The sequence below is a fragment of the Triturus cristatus genome, chromosome 4_2 (genome assembly GCF_964204655.1).
Source record: "Triturus cristatus chromosome 4_2, aTriCri1.1, whole genome shotgun sequence".
Taxonomy (NCBI): Eukaryota; Metazoa; Chordata; class Amphibia; order Caudata; family Salamandridae; genus Triturus; species Triturus cristatus.
The window spans coordinates 119,148,455-119,168,332 of record NC_140586.1 but is presented as its reverse complement, the minus strand read 5'-3'; the positions used below and the strand labels follow the sequence as shown (position 1 = coordinate 119,168,332).

At 45.2% G+C, this 19,878-nt stretch overlaps 1 protein-coding gene across 2 annotated transcripts in view; it reads left to right on the top strand.

Moving 5' to 3' along the window:
* TYK2 (tyrosine kinase 2) overlaps positions 1–9,599 on the top strand; it is a 597,160-nt gene extending 587,561 nt beyond the window's left edge. For both annotated transcript variants that reach the window (XM_085600754.1, XM_085600753.1), the window contains exon 26: positions 8,252–9,599. In XM_085600754.1, the coding sequence (XP_085456880.1) occupies positions 8,252–8,386 (135 nt within the window). In that variant the 3' untranslated portion in view covers positions 8,387–9,599. The remainder of the gene's footprint in view (positions 1–8,251) is intronic.
* Positions 9,600–19,878: the final 10,279 nt, after the last annotated feature.

The window sequence follows — 19,878 nt, the reverse complement described above, 5'->3', positions numbered from 1 at the left end:
AAACTCATACAATATTTACCTGATGAACACAAATCTAAGGCTAATGACCTTATCCAAGAAGGTAAAGTTATCACCAATACATCCATCAGGTGTGCCCTAGACGCAGCAGACACAGCAGCTCGTGCAGTGAACACCAGTGTACTCTTACGCAGGCATGCTTGGTTGAGAATATCAGGCTTGAAGCCGGGGGCAGCAAACCTCCATCCTTAACCAACCATTCGACAAGGAGCATCACTTTGGCCCAGCGGTTGATAGCTCGCTGGAAAGAAAAAGGACACTGAGGTCGCAAAGTCCATGGGGGCTATACAATTACCTGCCGCCCCTTTTACAGAGGTGGTTCCAAAACCATATCCACCGAAAATCCCTCCTCCTCTTACAACCAATCCCCGTCTTCAAGAGGTTATTTCAGACGAGATTTTGGGGGAAATAATGGTAAGGGAAGAAGCAGAGGTAACTCCACATGCACTTCCCCCGCAAACAAACAGTGACTTCCTTCCGCTATTCCCCGATCATTCCACCCCTGTCGCGGGACATCTCTCTCAATTCCTACCTGTCTGGAATTCAATCACCTCAGACAAGTGGTTACTACAAATTATCCAATATGTTTACTGCCTGGAGCTTACAGACACTCCCCCAAATATTCTTCCAAGATCACATGCAATGTCACCAGTGCATCTTACCCTTCTAAAGCAAGAGGTTCTCTCTCTCTTGGAAAAACACGCTATAGAACCAGTCCCATTACAATACCAAGAGACCGGGTATACTCCCTGTACTTTTTAATTCCCAAAAAGGACGGCACTCTCAAACCTATACTAGACCTCAGAGAACTAAATATGTACATTCAGTCGGACCACTTTCACATGGTCACACTCCAACAAGTGCTCCCACTCCTTCAGCAAGGTGACTTTCTGTCCACTCTGGACTTAAAGGATGCCTACTTCTATATTCCCATTCACCCTGCTCATCGAAAATATCTCCGGTTTGTGGTGGACGGCCCAAATTATCAATTCAGAGCTCTCCCATACGGAGTAACTACAGCACCCAGGGTCTTCACCAAATGCCTGGCAGTAGTGGCGGCTCATCTAAGAAGACACCACATTCACGTCTTCCCTCATCTAGACGATTGGCTAATAAAAGCCAACTCGCAGCAAAGCTGCCGACGCCACACTCAAAAAACAGTCCAACTGCTTCACCACCTTGGGTTCACTGTAAACCTCACCAAATCTCATCTTCAACCATCCAACACACAAGTTATCTAGGAGCCACAATAGACACTCAGAAAGCTCTGGCGTGTCCCAACCCAGTCCGAATCTGCAACATGCATACTCTAATATCTCAGTTCCAGCCTCAACACTTGTTACCAGCTCGAGGGTTCATGCAATTGCTATGAATGATGCCGTCTTGCATTTTAATTGTTACTTACACAAGACTCCAAATGCGTCCCCTACAGGAATGCTTAGCACATCAGTGGAACCAGGCTCAAGGTCAGTTGTCAGATCTAGTGTTGGTGGATGGCCACACCCATTGTTCTCTGCAGTGGTGGAACATACAAAACCTTTCCAAGGGGCGGGCGTTCCTCAACCCGGTTCCACAGATAGTGCTAACAGCAGGCGCATCGCTCACTGGTTGGGGAGCTCATCTTCAAAGACATACCATTCAGGGCATGTGGACTCTGCAACAAAAACAACTCTGCATAAACCATCTAGAATTCTAGAACTACTAGCAATTTTTCTAGCATTGAAAGCATTTCAACTTCATCTAGGCAAAGCTGTCCTAATTCGTACAGACAACATAACAGCAATGTACTACATAAAAAAACAGGGGAGACGCACTCTCTCCAGCTCTCCCAGCTAGCCCAGAGCATCTGGATATGGCCATACCTCACAAAATATATCACCTTCCAGGAATAAACAACCAGATTGCAGATCTGCTCAGTCGTCAACGACAACAGATCCACGAATGGGAACTCAGGTTCTTCCCCCATTCTTCCAAATCTGGGTCTTTTCAGAGATAGATCTGTACTTCACCCACCTAAATGCAAAATGCCCAAACTTCGCATCCAGGTATCCGCACCCATTGTCCAAAGGCAATGCACTATGGATGAACTGGTCATGGATATTTGCTTATGCTTTTCGCCTCTCCCACTCATTCCATTAGTGGTTCGGAAGCTCAGGCAGCAGTCCGTGACACTAATCCTAGTTGCTCTCACCTGGGCCCGTCAACCCTGGTTCACAATCCTGTTGGAGTTATCCATAGTTCCTCACTAAAATCTACATCTCACTCCCAATCTTCTCACTCAGAGCCATGGAGAAATAATATATCCAGATCCCAGTCATCTCAACCTTGCGATCTGGCACCTGAAATCTTAGTTTGGCTATCTTAATCTTCCGCCAGACTGCATGAATATTATCAAGGAAGCTAGCACCCTACCACAAGAGCATGCTATGCAGCAAAGTGGAAGCGTCTGTGATTTTCTGTAACAACAATCAAATCGATCCTCTCAACGCTTCAATCCAAAACATCATTTGCTATCTATTACACCTACAGCGTTCCAGTTTAGCATACACATCCATACGCATACATCTTGCTGCAATAGCTACATATCTGCAAAACAGACAGCATTTGTCTCTTTTTAGTGTACCTGCTATTAAAGCATTTATAGAAGGACTAAGAGTCATTCCCCTAGACTTCCACCTGCAACATCATTCTTACAAGACTCATGGACCCACCTTTTGAGCCATTGCACAAATGGCTCACTTGGAAGGTAGCCTTCCTCATAGCCATCACATCTCTGAGAAGAGTGGGTGAGCTTCAGGCACTAACCGTAGAAGAACCATTTTTGCAAATACACCAAAACAAAGTGGTTCTTTGGACCAACCCCAAATTTCTACCTAAAGTCATTTCTGCCTTTCATATCAACCAATCTGTTGAGTTGCCTGTGTTCTTCCCTCAACCAGATTCGGAGGCAGAACATGCTCTTCACACATTAGATGTAAAAAGAGCATTACTATACTACATTGAAAGAACAAAACTTTTCAGGAAAACAAAGCAACTTTTTGTTGCTTTTGCTCCACCACATAAAAACAATCCAACATCAAAATCAGGTATTGCAAGGTGGAAAGTTAGGTGCATTCAAATATGCTACATTAAAGCTAAACACACATTAACAATTCCCCCTGGAGCGCATTCCACTGGCAAACTAAGAGCCTCTATGGCATTTTTAGGAAATATACCCATAGATGACCTCTGCAAAGCTGCAACACGGTCTAAACCGCACACCTTTACAAAACACTATTGCATAGATGTGTTAGCTAGACAACAAGCTAGTGTGGGCCAGGCAGTTTTACGTACACTATTTCAGACAGCTGCAACAGCTACAGGTTAGCCACCGCTTTAGGAGATAACTGCTTTAAAGTCTATGCATAGCATGTGATCTAAAGCTCACATGCCTCGAACGGAAAGTGCGACTTACCACAGTATGCATCAGTTCTTGGCATGTAGAGCTGTAGAATCTCATGCGCCCGCCCGCCTCCCCGGGAACCTATACCTGTTGCAGTACTATCTTACTTAGATACAATATACATAGACATCTCTCTTTACTACTCTTACTAACTCCATCATCACCCTCTGCTGCAAAACAATATAAGGATGGAATCGATGCCCATGTGCACTTTCACCGAAAGGAGAAATTACATACCTCGTGACTGGAAAGACTTCTTCGATCAAAAACAAAGTGCAAACATCGGACCCAACACTAGATGGTGATCTATGCATAGCATGAGATTCTACAGCTCTACATGCCAAGAACAGATGCATACTGTGGTAAGTAGCATTGTCCTTCTCCCATGTATTAAGTTGAATCAGACTGCAACTGAAAGCAACACCATGGTGATATCAATAAAGCTTAAAGCACTGCCTACGGTTCCCTTTTTTATGTGCCCACGAAGCGCTGTGAAACTTTTCAGTGCAATGCTCAACATGTCTCCCCCCAAAACGTTCAGGCTTTAAGCCCTGTAAAAAATATGATGAACACATATACATCACAGACCCGCATGACTGCTATGAACATAGCACCAATGCTTGCAACTCGCGCACAGTATGCATTCTAAGTCCTGACCTTGGTTGATGATGCCAGAGTCTTCCTCCTCTAGATCAAAACAGAAGTACAAGAAGAAGAGTAAGCATGGGGAATCTTGAAAATGTCATCGCTCTAGAGGTAAGAGCCTGAGAAGCTTCTTGACCCAGTAGGATTTGTCATCGTAGCTGGATCTGGCAGAGGTCCTCTTTCCAGTAGTATGGCGTGAGCAGTCCTCATCGACCCAATGCTCAATCCAGGGGTCCCAACATAACAACCCCCAGCTTTCAGGCCTCAGGCTCCACAGGCCTTTCTGTAATTTCCTACTGTGGGATTGGACCCGTCAAATTTCTCAGTGCGATGTTTGACATCTTTACGCATGCCATGGTCTCCTGTACTCTCCCATCACCCACCATCCCTCTCTCCCCCGCATCCCAGTGGCCTTTGGGCCCCAAGGACTTTCAGGGGTGGCTACTGTTCCTATTCTGATGGATTTGCCGTTGGTGCTGTTTGCCTCCTCTTTGCCCTTGTCCTCGGTACAATTACCCACAGTAACACCCGTATGCCTATATCTATGGCACCTTCATCAAGCCTGCTTTTGGTACTGACCTCCGATGCCAATTTCAACAGTATTCTATTTGTCAGGCCCCACATGGAGGGCTTACAGTGTGATGGAGGAACAATGTTCTAAAACACCCTATTCCTATAGGGACTCAATCCACTACTTTTTGGGGGACTGATTCTGAACCTTTGGTAAAAATCCAGAAGAGGCAATTTGTTTCAGCCAAGGACTATGATATCCAAGTTCTAGCAGGGCCTAGTGGAATCGATACTTCACCAGAGCTGGACTTAGATTCCCCAGTGAGGGCCCTGGCCTCCGAAAGTCATCCCATACCACTCCAACATTAAGAAAGCAGTGGAGCTGCATGACCTTCCTTTGACATCAGTTGAGACAAAAGTGAAAATGACAGCAGAGGTCCATCAACCGTCCATGCAGGCTTCAAAGTCATTACTCCCTTTCAGTGATGCCCTCCTTCACCCAAGCTTTGTGGCCTTGGAAGAACCTACCACTTCCAAGGCAGTCAATAGGGTTGTGGCTAGACTGTATCGCACTTCACCTGGTCACCATCTCTTCCTTCCATCTCATCTTTTACTGGAGAGTTGGGTGATTCAGATGTCATGTTCTATCAGACACTCTTGGTGTATTTCCAATTCTCCTGCTGATAGGGAGTGAAAAATTTCAGCCAAAACCGAATTTCTGCGGGCTGTCTCGCATTAAAATCACTTAAATAAACATGCCTCTTGGCACACTGTATACACATCCACCTCAGCCTTCCACTTTCTCTTGCTCCCTTGTACATCACGGGAAGCAGATTTAGTTCCAATTTATAGATCCATAGGGGGTTCCATTGGAAGGTCGGATGTCCTTCATTTTAGAGGCCTGGAAGGACATTACATTGGACAAGTGGGTCATTAAAATTGTGGAAAGGAGATGCATCCTACATTTCCTTCAGACAAAGCCCCATATTCTTCTCCCTTGCCCCTCTGGTCAAACATATGAGCAACTAGGAGTCCTGAGGGTAATTCAAAGATTTTGGAGTAGACGCCTCACTCACAAAATATTGGCATGCTTAATCATCAGTGCCTATCCACATCCTGGTAGGATGGTACCACCAGGGCGGACTAGAACAAAATTGGGAGTTCTTATATCAATTTTTACTGGATCTAAAGCAGGGATTCAGAAGAAAAGTGGTAAACATGTCTCAGGGTATACCTAAGGACATTTTCTTTATAAGCTGGGTACCCTAGACATGAATAAAAGCAGGTTGTGGGGTCTGTTTGAGTATCAATAACTCAGTTACCCCTGTAAAGGGTAATTGAGTTACCAGTTTTGGTTGGCGCCGATGATGAACCACTACTTAATAGGTGAGGCTTCTACTCCAAAAATGTTGGAATCCCCTCAGGACCCCTTTTTTAAATCCATCCTATTTGCTCATATGTGTATGTGATCGTATCAGGAAGAACGCAACTACAACTCCTATTCTCTCGCTCTCTCTTTGTGAAACAAAAAATATATGCAATTCTGTCTGCGTGCTGTCATTCCCTCGAGACGATGGAACATGTTCATCACTTGGTGTGCTGACAACAGCGTGCATCCTTTGAAGGCCCTTTTATCTGACATTCTGTAGCTCAGCGCAGTTGTGCTGTGGATACTGTCAAGGGATACCTCACAGCCTTGACATCTTTCCCCTGCCTTCTGGACCACACATTCCTCTTTAAGTAACCCACTGCCACTGTGTTGCATTTTCTGAAGGGTTTCACAACTATTTCTACATGCTCTTTTTATCATGACTCGATCACATCTTTATTCAGTCTTATCCTTTTCAATAGGGTTTCAGTTTAAGCCTCTTCACATGTCGCTTGCGATTATTATATATTAAAACAGTTTTTCTTATTGCCATAACTTCAGCGAGACAGGTCAGTGAGTTGCAAGTGTTGAGCTTCCATCCTCCTTTCACTTGCTTTTTCAATAACAAGTTGACCTACCTCTTTGAACAAGAGCTGCTATCCTGCCCAAGGGAAGGACCCTGTTCCACTTCGGTAAGTCCATCTCCCTTCTTTTTCTTTTATCCTCTCCACACTTTACCAAGGAGGAGGAGAGAAAAGGCAGTCACTTTCTATTTTGACTGCACTAAGAAATTCTATGCCTATGTGTAATGATTAATAAGGCATTCGTCAGGACCATCGGGGTCCGGTTACAAGAGGGATTGTGCAGGTACCGAGCGGGTGTCTAGCAGTGAAGGCGGTGTGCCATTTTGCTACCACCCCCTCCCGAGACCCATGGTGTAATTAGTGATTACACCCCATTGTAAACTCGGTTCCTCTCAACACGAAGTTCACTAAACTAATATTGTTTTTAATATTTTTCACATTTATTACCTCAGGTTAGGGTGGGCCTTAGCGCGCCCACACCGCCGAGGTTTACCTTTCCCTGGGCCTGACGAATGCCTTATTAATCATTACACATAGGCAGAAACATGTTGACCACACACTAGTGGATATTGCTGAACAATTTATTCAGTATCTATATCCCACACCCTGTTTTTATACATGTCTGATTGGCTATTAATAAAATTAGTTTTTTGACACAATCTAGACATTTTTAAGTCACTCTCACTTTTCACTGAACACACAATACCAGCTCCGCAGTAATTCTGGCGTTGAAGCACACCAGGGTGGCATTCGGCCTCTCCTGGTGGGGCCCGATGATGAAGCATGTCACCAACCAGTTTGGTGAGTGATGGCTTTATTAAGAACCTAGTTGGATTCTACATTTGTGCTCTACTCTCAAAAAGGCACACTCTTTCGTTGTTATGATCACAAAACATTACTGCCTGGACAGTCCGGTCCGCAGGGATAGGCATTTCGCCGATTCGGTCCAGCAGGACATTCTAGTTTAGAATGTGTCCTCAGCCCACCACCGGGGACAGTATGGCTTGGGTATTATTCAGAGGTGAAGAATCTGCAGCTAGGTGTGTCTAACAGATGAAGAAGTTACTTACCTTCTGTAACTTATTATCTGGTACAGAAAATATCTAGCCGTAGATTCCTTACCAACCCATCATTCCTCTTTGCTCTTCAGCGCCCTAGTTTAGACACACCAGTGGCAGTTCATTTTATGGCTCCGGGCTCCTTGTGTGGAAAGTTGTTGGAAGTAACTGACATCAGCGTGCAGAGGTGGCGCATATATAGGGGACGCAGACGTCCCTTCCGGCAAGGATGCCACCGCTGTCTGGAGCTGATCGACTGTACTGCTCACAGAAATATCTTTTGGATCCAGTCTGACACCTGGGGAAATTCAAAAATGAAGAATCTGCGGCTAGGTATTGTCTTTACCAGATAATGCGTTACCGAAGGTAAGTGACTTGTTCTTCTATACCCTGTCCTGAGCATCAGGCCCATGTTAGCGCTGAGTGCACCTTGCAGTAGGTCTGATATCAATGTTGTTCCAGGCCGGCAATGTTTCAGATTTCCTAGATATTTAGAGCATATTAATCTGATCACAGAGTACACATCGCCAGTTCTGTCATCAGTTCTGCTTATTACACCAAAATGTTATGAAATAATTGCCCAGTTTCAGATCCCATAGTTAATGACACCATATTTTGTTTTCAGATCTATCGCTTGATGATGAGCAGCTGGGAGGCAGATGCTGCTTGCCGGCCAACCTTTCTAAACCTGGTTCCAATACTGAAGGCCTTTCATGAGAAATACAAGGCACAGACACCATCCGTCTTCAGCGTGTGCTAGGAGGGAGCCACTCGTTGCCTGTTGGCCATCTCACTTGCTCTTTCCAGGGTTGCTCTTGCTCTGTCCTAAAGTCCTCTGTCTGGTCATTTCTCTGAGGCAGTTGATAGCTGCACCCATTTCAGGACCTCTGACCTGTGGATCTGCTACTGGCAATAAGACATCCAGAAAATGCATTTGTAAAATGAGGGAATGCCGTCCGTTGCCTGGAAAGTTGCCAGCTATTTGTTTTCTGGGCTTTTTTCCCTCTGTTTTCAAGCTTTTTCCAAAGTCTTTAAAAGGGAAATAATAGACACTTCTCTGGAAATGTAAATATTGAGCGAAACACTGTACGCTGCCATTTGAACTGGGCACAAGTTTCTCTTTTGCCTTGGGTCTGGCATCGCTAGCTATCCTTCACTCTGGAATACAATTCATAAACTATTTGCTTCCTGGTATGCAGAGCCTTCTACTAATTATATATGAATTCAAGTTGACTGTCCTAAGAGGTTGCCTTCCGCTATGCACCCATTATTCAGAAACTCGACAAATTACATTAAATCCAGAATGTGATATAACTGACTGCCATTCTGCAGGTTGAGCCATGGTTGAACTCCGGTTTCCACTCTACACCTGATTGGTGTTAGCGTGATGTGGCCTTCTTTTCACACAGACTAAAATGCGCCACTCAGGATATTGCCATATTTACATCGACAAGTACAATAGAGATGAATTAACATTTCTGTGAGAGTTGTGAAGCTTTTTACCTAGAAGGGACCATTCACTTACCGCACCAGGTTGTTATTTACAGTCAGTCAGTTTTATGCCATGGCAATCAGGTATTCAACTCACTGTTGTGGACTTCTTTTAAATCTTAGGTGGATAACAGCTCTTTGCGGACCTTCCTTGGATTGTACATTGCTCAAGTGTAGTTGGGAATTGCAAAGACTTTTTCACCAGGGTGCCTGTGAGTGAATATTGTTGCCTTTGGCATTGAATACTTGTAAGGTTCAGGATATGGACTCAAACTGTGTTCTTTTCTGTATTGCTACTACTGAAAGCAAACACTGCAGCTGTTTGTAGGCATGGGTTTTGGACTGTCAATGCAACAGCATAGCTGCTTGCTTCAGGAAGATCTCATGGCCAAAATGTGTGTGAATGTAAATGTGTTTGTATATACATTAAATGTAGGTGCCCGCCAAAATAAAAATGTCAGGAAAACAGTTTTACTATTAAATTCCTCTTGTTCTTATGTTTAAGGGTGTGCTCGTTGAGATAGACTGCAATAGTATGTTACTTATTCTTTTTATTACACCCGTCCTGTACCAGTGTTCCCACTGACCATGCTTTGTATTGCATGCTCTATACTACTGACAATTATGGTATATGTGAGACATTTCTGAATGAGTAAGTCATGCGTTTATACAGTTCTACTGACAGACCTGGGATGTTGGTGAAAACAAAGGTAAGTGTAGGAGTGAGCGGTTAACTCACATTCCCCTGAAAAGAACACACACCAGACAGAAGTAGACAACAGAAAGCAGACAGATTATTTTGGTGAACAAACTGTGTGGTTTATTTGTATGGTTGGTCCCTGCAAAAGCAATACATTCATACTAGGGCAATGATGGAGCACCAGTAGTAGAATACAAGAAGACTCCATTCAGTTCTGTTATGTTATCAGCGTTTCTCCAGCATTGGATCTTTCATAGGTTCACATGTTTGAATTATTCCCAATGCCAAACTTGGAACCCTCGGTTAAAATGCCAATATAGCAGTATAGGCCCAACACTCTAACATTTAATTTTCTGATAGTCTTTAGTAACCTAATCACATTGTTATGTATGAGCTGAAATTGCATCCAATCAGAGACCGCACCCTCTGGTGCTCCCCTGCCAGAAGCTTCCAATTGTCAAATTTTCTACTGCATGTCAAAGTGAAGAACCCTTAGAAGAAGCTCTCGACTGGAGGACCTTTTTTCCAATATGTCTTTCTCTTAAAAAACTCCAAAGTATGGTGAGAGATGATTGGTTTCAGCCATTCTAGAGGAGAAAGTTGGAAAGCCGCACGTCCAGGTCAAGGTAAGGAGACAGTGGCTCACAGGGAGAAGTCTGTCAACAGGACTTCCTTGCAGGCTTCAAGACCCTCTGACCCTACCTCTAAGGTTCAGACATCAGGTCAGCTGCTGTCTGATATCCCCTCTAAAGATTTGGATGCACCAAAAAAGCACCCAGAAAAATTAAAGAGGAAAGCTGATTCGGGTGAGGACACTTTCACTAAGAAATTGAAGGTAGTCCTTCACAAAACACTACCCAGAAAGACATCTTTTGAAAACCAAAGGACACTTCAGGTACATTGTGTGTTAAAATATTCTGCCTCATCGATAAAGGCATCCATTCCTAAATTGTTGACTAAGGAGACATTGGCAAACATCATTGACGATGGCCCAGGAATCATTCATGACTTGCTTGTTGAAGAGACCTTTGACACTATCATCAACCACTATAGCAACATCAAGATAGTCGTTGACAATGACGTCATCGTCAACGGAGCCATCGACTATGAAGCAGCAGTCTACGGATACTCTCACCGTCAATGACACCAAAAACCCTTTCCTCTGCGACAGTAAATATACCACCGAAATAGTCAATTTATAGAGCCATTACCTGTTCTTCCTTTGGAACTTCCAGTACACACTTTTATGACTCCAGTGCCTCTGTTACTGCCCAAGAAGTTGCTGCAGGATGTTTTCTCAGACCTAGAGGTTGAGGACGATGACCCTAATATCAATGGCATAGAAGCCGTGTTTAACGAAGAAAACAACCATGCTTATGCTCAAGAGGCTACAAGACCATCTGACCTTAAAACCAGCATTACGCTCCAACCACTTTTCTGTTGGCTGAGACTCGTAAGCTTCCTGTTACGTCACAGGAGCTTGAATGACTGTCGAAGACGAAAGGATGGGATAACTCCGTGTCCCGCACAGCCTCCCTTGCCCTCAGAAAGCAGGATGACCGGCACAGACTGTGGTGCGTAAGCCTGCTGCTGGCAACAAGGCACTCTCTGCTGTAAAGGTGCGGCTCCAAACAGCTGAGCCGAGGCGAAGGAAATGCGGCACGGACAGCAGCGGCTGGAACTGAGCCCTGAAAAGAAGGCAGCGCGAAATGCCCACACAAAGGCGAGCCGACGAAAATGGCCGGAGAATCTAACATGGAGTAACGGAATGGCTGGAAGCAGGATTCAACAACCCAGAAGTCAGATTTACAAGCGCTGGCTTAGAGGACAGGACGGGCTTTATATCCTGCGCTCCATCAACTTCCGATCACTGGCGCACTGGGAAATGTAGTTCACCATACACTCGTCTCCCAGTCATTCTATCGTAACCTAAGGAGGCAAGTACGTGTTTATGTGTGCCCCTTATTTGCCTGTGCTTCTCACCTGTCACAGCCATGACAGTACCCCCACTCCCGCAAAGACCACTGTCTAGGTGGTCGACCTGGTTTTGAAGGGAACTGATAATGAAAATGTTTACTCAGGAGAGGACAATGGAGGTCTGAACAGGCTCCCAAGACCGCTTCTCTGGGCCATAACCGTTCCATTCTATCAGGTGGAGAACCCGCTCCCTGACAAGCTTGGAGTCTAGTATACTCTGGACCTCGTATTCATCTTCCTCCTCTACATCTAAAGGAGGTGGTCTGTCAGGTAATCACTTTTGAGCTTGACAGGGGCAAAGTAAGGACACATGAAAGAGAGGATGGATCCGCCAAGTGGGGGGCACGATCAGTCTTATGGCCACTGGGTTGACTACTTTATCGATGAAATAGGGGCCCATGTATTTAGGTTTCAGCTTATTTACCCCTTTTAAATGTCGGTTTTTTGTCGCCAACCACACCTTATCTCCCACTTGGTAAGTAGGTTTCTTGGAGCGTTTTGTATCAGCATAGCGTTTGTCGTTTGACTGAGCCTTAGATAGTTGTGCCTTGGCGTCTTGTAGCAACGCACGCAAACGTGCGTGATGTTATTGCACCGATGGATGATTAGAGGAGTTGGGCCATTCGAAAGGCGGTATGTTGGGATGAACTCCGTTTTGGCAAAAGAAAGGGGAACAACCCAACGAGGAATGCTCTGCATTGTTGTACGCAAACTCTGCCATCCAAAGCAAGGTGCTCCACTCTTCCTTGTACTGAAGTGTAAAACACAGAAGGTATTGCTCTAGGGCAGAGGTCTTCAAACGTTTGGATGCCGAGACCCCCCTGTCAACATTTTGAGGTGTAAGGACCCCCTCCTGACAAAAATTTCTAAACCTGTAGGCAGGGCTACTGGAATTATGAGGCAGGTGAGGACCAAATTACGCGACAGGCTTGACTAAATTGTGTGGGAAGAAAATGTAAATGTTATGTGATGCCGCGTATTTTGGGATAGCATTGCTTCATTATTTTGAAATTAATTTTTTACACACAGTAACACTGAGGAAAAATTTCACCCCATCAGTACCTGTTTATAACCAAAATACAGCAATTAACATCAGAAAGATTTCTAGTCAACCTTTGTGAAGGGCTTTACATTCCGCAGGAATACGTGCTGCCACATTAGAAGCTCACCTGGCCCTAGCCGGGAGAAGCAGGGGTCCCTTAAAACCCTGGCTGTTTTGTGCAGAGTTAAGCAGTTTACCAATGCCGCTTTCCTCTCACCCCCTCCCTTCCATCCCTCTGTCACTTTCAGGCCGTTTTCTTTCACCCCTTTTTACAACTTCTGAACTCTCCCCATTCAACCTCTCACTTCACCTTTAATCACCTCTTGCCATGCTGCCTTTTCACTGCCCTCTTCTCTAACAGTTTCTCACATTTATCTCATGGCCTCTCTGGCCCCTCACCTCCCATGCCTCTCAGCACTTTTCATTCACCTCATCTCTCCATTCAAATTTTGGTCTATTTGTTTCTTACACCTTTCTAGTCCCCCATTCATCTTTCACATCTCTCCTTTGTTCTAACAGAAGCCCTCACCATTGGTTCACACTCACTTCTTGTGTGTCCACACTTCTCTTCGGCACTTCACATTTCTCCTCATCACTGACCTCTTCAATCAAATTCTCTCACTCCCTTGCTGTCCTCTCTCATCATCCTCTCATCTCTCCTCACCAAGCTTACGGGTTGGACCCGTATGCTCCTCTCGGCCTGTGTCACTCTGCTTATTGTTCCCTAATTCAAGAAGGCATGAGTTGTCTGTCTCGCTGTTTTGGTGCAGGCGGCGCAGTTATGGAACTTGCACCCTCCTTTGCTTCGCTCCACCAAGAATATATTATCCTTTAGGAAGATATAAAAACCTGGCTCTATGCTCTGTAGGTTACCCCATTTGGCTGGTTCTCCTTTCCCCTTCTGTGTGTTTCTCATTTGCCTTCAGGCAGCAGATGGCTATTACCCCCAGGACACCTTTTGGTAACAGTAGCGCACTACAAATGTAAATAATAATAGGCAGAAGTAGGGGAGCCACTAGGTCAGAACTTCGGGGGGGGCTAACACTCCACAACACTGGTTGCACACGGTACAACAGTCTTTTTTGGTGCCCCACCCCTGTTTCCTCCTTCTCCATGAATTCCCTCACTACCACTCACCAACAATGCACCTCATCTCTTTATAGCCTGTTTCTGACAAACATTTCATTTTTTTATAGCGCTACTCATAGTTTACTCACACTCATTTCTGTGATCTGCATGGTACATATTCTTTGTAGCAGGCACATTAACCCTCTGCACTGTGTGATTGACAAGAGTGCCCATGTGAGTGCACGGTGAGCGATGCAACAGTGTGAGAGTCGGGTGAGAGGAGTGACTGAAGGGTGAGTGAGGTGGCCGTACGAATTTGGGTGCAGATGCAAGTTCAGAATGGGACGAATGAATGTATGATTACTCATGGGCTTGTTTGAGTGAGTTGCATATTGACAGGTGAATGAAATGTCACATGAGTGCTGGATGAGTAGTGTGCTTGTGTGACTGCAGGGTGAGGTATAGGGTGAACATCTCAAGTGCATTTTTAGTGCCGAGTGAATGGTGTGAATGCATGGTGATCAGTGTGAGTGCATTGTGAATGCTGTGAGTGCAGGGTGAGCGTGAAAGTGAAGGGCGAGAATGAGGAGTGAGTTGTCTGAATGCAGGGTGCATTCCCAGACACTTGAAGTAACTCAGCATGTTATTGACAGCGGAGTAGGGTTTAAGATCTAAGTTAAACTATTGCTATTATGGCATTAATCGGGGATCGAGGGTGGAGGAAATACAAAATGTGCTGATCCTGCAACAAACTTCCAGTCCTATGGTTAGGGTTGCCAGCAGATTATTTTGATGTCCCAGTCCGTACAAATATAAGCAGTCACCTAAAGCTGTATTTTAAGCACTTATCTGTGCATACTTTGAACAGCAAATATAAATAGAAAGCCCTTTTAATTGTGTTTTAGGGCGGCCTCAATGATCCATGACTGATAATTAAAGGGAACAAAGACAGAAAAGTCACATAATGAATGAATACATGCTTCTTTATTTATAAGTCTATTTAGTGTCAAGAGGAGGTCTTTGCGGGCTCACGTGGCTGCATTTTTCTTTTGGCAACCTTACTTTATATTCCTTTTCATGACAAGCATTCTCACACTACAGCAGCAAATGTAAAATACAATGTAAGGAATAGGCTGAGTGGGGGCCCAGGGGGTACTGAAACCAGGAAAAAACACTAAGCCTCTGTAACCAGTTTCCAAAGGCATGTAAATATGCAAATAGTCTTTAAAGACCTGTGAAAAACTTGGGCGTGCCGAACATAAGACTCCAGTCACTGCTTAGCTCGAGGTGCACTGCAGCACCCAGGCTGAGACACACGAGGGGGGAAGAGGGGGGCTGAAGCCCTTGGGCCTGGGCAGAAGTGTGACTGGGAATGCGTGACCCCCTTTGCATCGCTCCATGGCCCCCTTGGGGGTCGTGCCCCACAGTTTGAAGACCCCTGCTCTAGGGTTTGGTTTAAACGCTCCATCTTGCCGTCCATTTGAGGATGGTAACTGGTGGATAAGCCGGCATCGATCTTCATCACTGTACACAAAGCCGTCCAAAAGCTAGAGGTAAACTGAGATCCCCTGTCTGCTATTAATACCGCTGGTATCCCATGGAGACGTACTACATGTTGTAGGAAGGATAAGCCTAGCTCAGAAGATGTTGGTAGCTTCTTCAAAGAGTTAAAATGTCCCATTTTCGTCAAGTGATCCACGACCACCAAGATCACTGTATTGTCTTCACTGGGTGGCATTTCCACCTTGAAATCCATTGAGACTGGTATTTAATCTAGCTGATCGGATAATTTTTTCAGGTAGACATAAGAGTCAATACTATATGGCTATTTTTGATCCATACTACTCCCCAGCGAAGATAGCCAAATGGGGAACGAACCGAGGGGTCTTCTGTCCTAGATGTACCCTGAGGGCTGCCGATTTGGTCCACATGCTATATGATTGCCCTGCTCTTTCCCCCTGGCTTAAAGAGATACATAATTTTTTGAATACAGGTTTAGGTATCTCTGTTGATTTGTCACCTCAATTAGCGTTGTTTGGTTTCGAGTTTGGAGTAAATATTAGAAATCGGCCAACCTCTGAGAAGGGATTTTTGTTTTTATGTATGGCTATTCTTCGTTTATGTATCACCTCCCAGTGGCTAAGCCCTGATTCACCGTCCTTTACTATGTGGAAGACCAAACTACTATCCCTGTATAATTTAGAAATTGCTTTGTACAAACTTAAAGGCAGGGAAAAAAAGAAATTTGGACTTGCACTATGGGCCCCAATTATGAATTGGATATGATTCATTTTGTTCCGACTGTTTTTCTTTTTTCCTGTCTTAGTTTTTATTTATGGCTTATGTAACAAATGCTAACTGTTTGTAATTGTGTTATCATTAATGCTGATTTTCAACAAAAAAAAAAAAGAAATCCATTGAGACTGTGTGCTAGGGAGAAGGGGGAATAGAATAGACTATAGCAGTCCTATGGGGTTGCTGTGGCTGGTCTTCCCTTGAGCACAGACTGCACAATTTCTTACATACTGTATAACATGTTGATGTAGGTTCGTCCACAAAAAATGACACGCAGTTAAGTCTTGTGGGTTCCCAAATGCCACCCTAATGTTGAATCATGCGTCCAGGACAGTGCTTGGCATTGTAGAGCTTAGTTTTGTAAAAAAAGAGCCTGGGAGCGATACAGCAGGGCCTCTTTCCGGGTACCAAGGGCTGGCTCTTCAAGAATCCAAGCTTGATGATCCATGATGGCCGAGTGTGCTTTTACTTCATCCAGGAACTTGGCGGTGGTAATAACCGCTTGTTCTGAGCTTGGGAATTCTACTTTTTGGAGGATTATAGGCGGTTCTTCTTTTTCCTTTTCGGGTGAGAGGTTGTCTGCCTTGCCGATACTTGATAGTGAAGTCGAAATCTGAAAATAAAAGGGACCATCTCAGCTACCTTCGTGTAACAGCCCGAGCCGTCTTTAGGAACAGCAGATTCCGGTGATCAGTATAAATCTCGATGGTATGGGCGGTCCCAGCAGGTAATGTCTCCACTCCTCACATGCTCTTTTTATTGCCAGCAGCTCCTTATCAGTTACTCTCGCAAGGATTTCGCTTTTTGGAGTAGTACACCACTGGGTGGAGTTGTCCAGTGTCTGGATGTCGTTTCAATAATACTCCCTTAAAGCAAACTGAGAGGCATCAGTTTCCATCACAAAGGGCAACATGATTTCTGGATGGCGCAGGATTGGGGCCTGCGTAAATCTTTATTTCAATTCCTGAAAGGCTCGTTCTGCTTCGTCTCCCCAGAGGAATTACGCTCTTTTTTTCAGCAGACTGGTGATAGGTTGAACAATGCAAGAGAAGACCTTGATGAACCTCCTATAGACATTCGCGAACCCCAGGAAGCTTTGCACCCCTTTCAAATTCATAGGCGACTTCCACTTGGTGATGGCCAATACTTCTCTGTTGTCCATTCGTAGTCCGTTCTCGTTTATCACATACCCCAAGAACTCAAACTCTGGCACACGGAATAGGCACTTCTCCAATGTGGCATAGAGAGAGTTCTGTAAGCGATCCAGCACTGCTCTCATGTGTCTGATGTGATCTTCCACGGGGGTAGAGTAAATAAGAATATTGTCAATGTATATGATACAGAACACATCGAGGTATCCTCGTAACACTTCATCCATGAAGTATTGGAAAGCGGTGGGGGCATTACATAGCCCAAAGGGCATCACCTGGTATTCGTAGTCTGAACTTGATTTGGAAGACCGTCTTCCACTCATCACCCTGCTTTACTCATACCAAGTGGTAGGCCCCACGGAGATAGAGTTTGGTAAAGATCAGAGCCCCCTTCAGCTGGTCCAGCAAAACAGGAATGAGAGGCAAAGGGTAGCGGTTCTTCACGGTGATCCAGTTGATCGCCCTGTAGTCAATGCAGGTCTGGAGATCTCCTTTCTAGGGATGAAGAAGAGAGGAGAGGAAGCAGGTGAGGAGGAAGGACGAGTAAGTCCTGACTGGAGGTTCTCCTCTATATATTCTTTCAGGTGTTGTGTTTCTGGTTCCGTTAAAGCGTACACTCACTAAACACGGAATGGTGGCTCCCGGAGTCATGTCTATCCTGCAGTCGTATTCCCGATGAGGGGGTAAATGACTTCCCTGTTGTTTACTGAACACCGAGTGATACTGCTCATACTCCAGAGGAACCGAAATGGCAGAACATACTAAGGGTATGCTGCATCCAGCTGCTAGGTAACCAGACTGTGCTTCCCAACTCTTCTCCTCCAAGGTTGAGGGACCATGAATCCCACTTATCTGCATGGTTTCTACACCATCGTTAGAGCATGAAACCTCCTCCACACCGGTTTAGGTCGAGGTAGAAAGTAGAGTGGTTCCACCTTCGTCTTGTCGCCCTTTCTCTCCTGGAGACGATGGTCCAACTGTATGGTGAGTTTGATTAACTCTTCACAGGACTGGGGCATGTGTACCACTTGGCTAGAACGTCTTTCAACTCTCTCTGTAGTCCTTGATAGAATAAGGAGGTTCACTTATCCATAGGCCAATCTGTTTCCATTATAAGCCGGTTGAAGGTTGTTATATATGTCAATAGGTCCTGGATTCCTTGTTTAAATGTGATCAGTTCTCTGTCTAGCAAGAGGTGATGGGATCTCCTGTCAAATAGTTTCCGCCTTTCGTTGCAAAACGCAACAAAGTCATATAGCACAGGAGCATCTCTTTCTATGAATGGAATCAACCAACTTGCAGCATTCATTCCTAGGTATGACATCAAGAAGGCTGTCTTGGCTTGATCATCTTGGAAAATGGCGGGCTTACAGAGGAAGTGTAATCAGCACTGGTTCAGGAATATACCGAATTTCTTTGGGTCCCCAAAGAACCATTCAGGTGAGGCAAGAGGTATTTAGGGCTGCTGGATGAGGTAAATAGGTGCATTGCCACCTTCTTATTGAGGGGAAGTGTGGTTAGCAGTGAAAAACCCGGTGCCGGATGTTCCTCCGTCCTTAACTCAAAGGGGATCATGTTTGGAAGAGGCGCCGTTTGCGTGCAAGGGAGGTGGTAATGTCCATTCTTTGATATAGTGCCCTTTGCTACTCTGTTTTTCCTTTCCTGGAAAGCCCTGCCACTTCCCTGCACATAGTCCCTAGCTCTTTGTGCAAATCCTGGTTCTCTGCTCGAAAGGCCTGGACCTCAATCTGCAATGTTGTCACGGTCTCAAGAACCGAGGCCAGCATTTCATTAGGGTCCGGGCTGGTCTTTAAACGTGGGCTTGTCAATCTGTCAGGGATGTTAGACAGAAATGCCACTGACCTTCTGAAATGTCCAGCGGGGATGATGGAGAGCTGCTAGATTCTCACTTCCCTTCTACACTACCACACAGGGAGCGTATGTACAACTCACTGCCCTGCTAGGAAGCGCACCAGGGAAAAGGGGAATGGGAGAAAACAAACGCTGCAGGGGATCGAAGATGCACTGTTTAGGACCCCTCTAGGATAGTGCAGACCACCAAGGCATAGGGAGACCATCGACCTTCGCGGAAAGATCATGTGTGCAAGAGAGGAGACTAAGAGAAACATTCACACAGATATTCTCCACCCAGAATTATGCACACTATCTATACTAGCATACTCACATTTTCCTGCAAACACCACACTGTATACCCTCTGTCAGAGTCCACCCAATGACCAATGCAGGACGTTGTCCACCCGTAAATGTGAGGCCAAAGACGAAGTGCAGTACCCAGCAGAGAGGCCAAAGTCCTGCAACCAGTGCTCTCCTCCAGGAGATACCACTACTAACACAACGGATTAAGCACCCAGGCAAAAGATACACTGGAGAGTAACCAAATGTCAAATGAAACGAAAAGAACAGGAATGCATCGGGCTCCAACCACTTATCTGTTGGCTGAGACTAGTAAGCTTCCTGTTACGTCACAGGAGCTTGAATGACTGTCGAAGAAGAAAGGACGGGGTAAC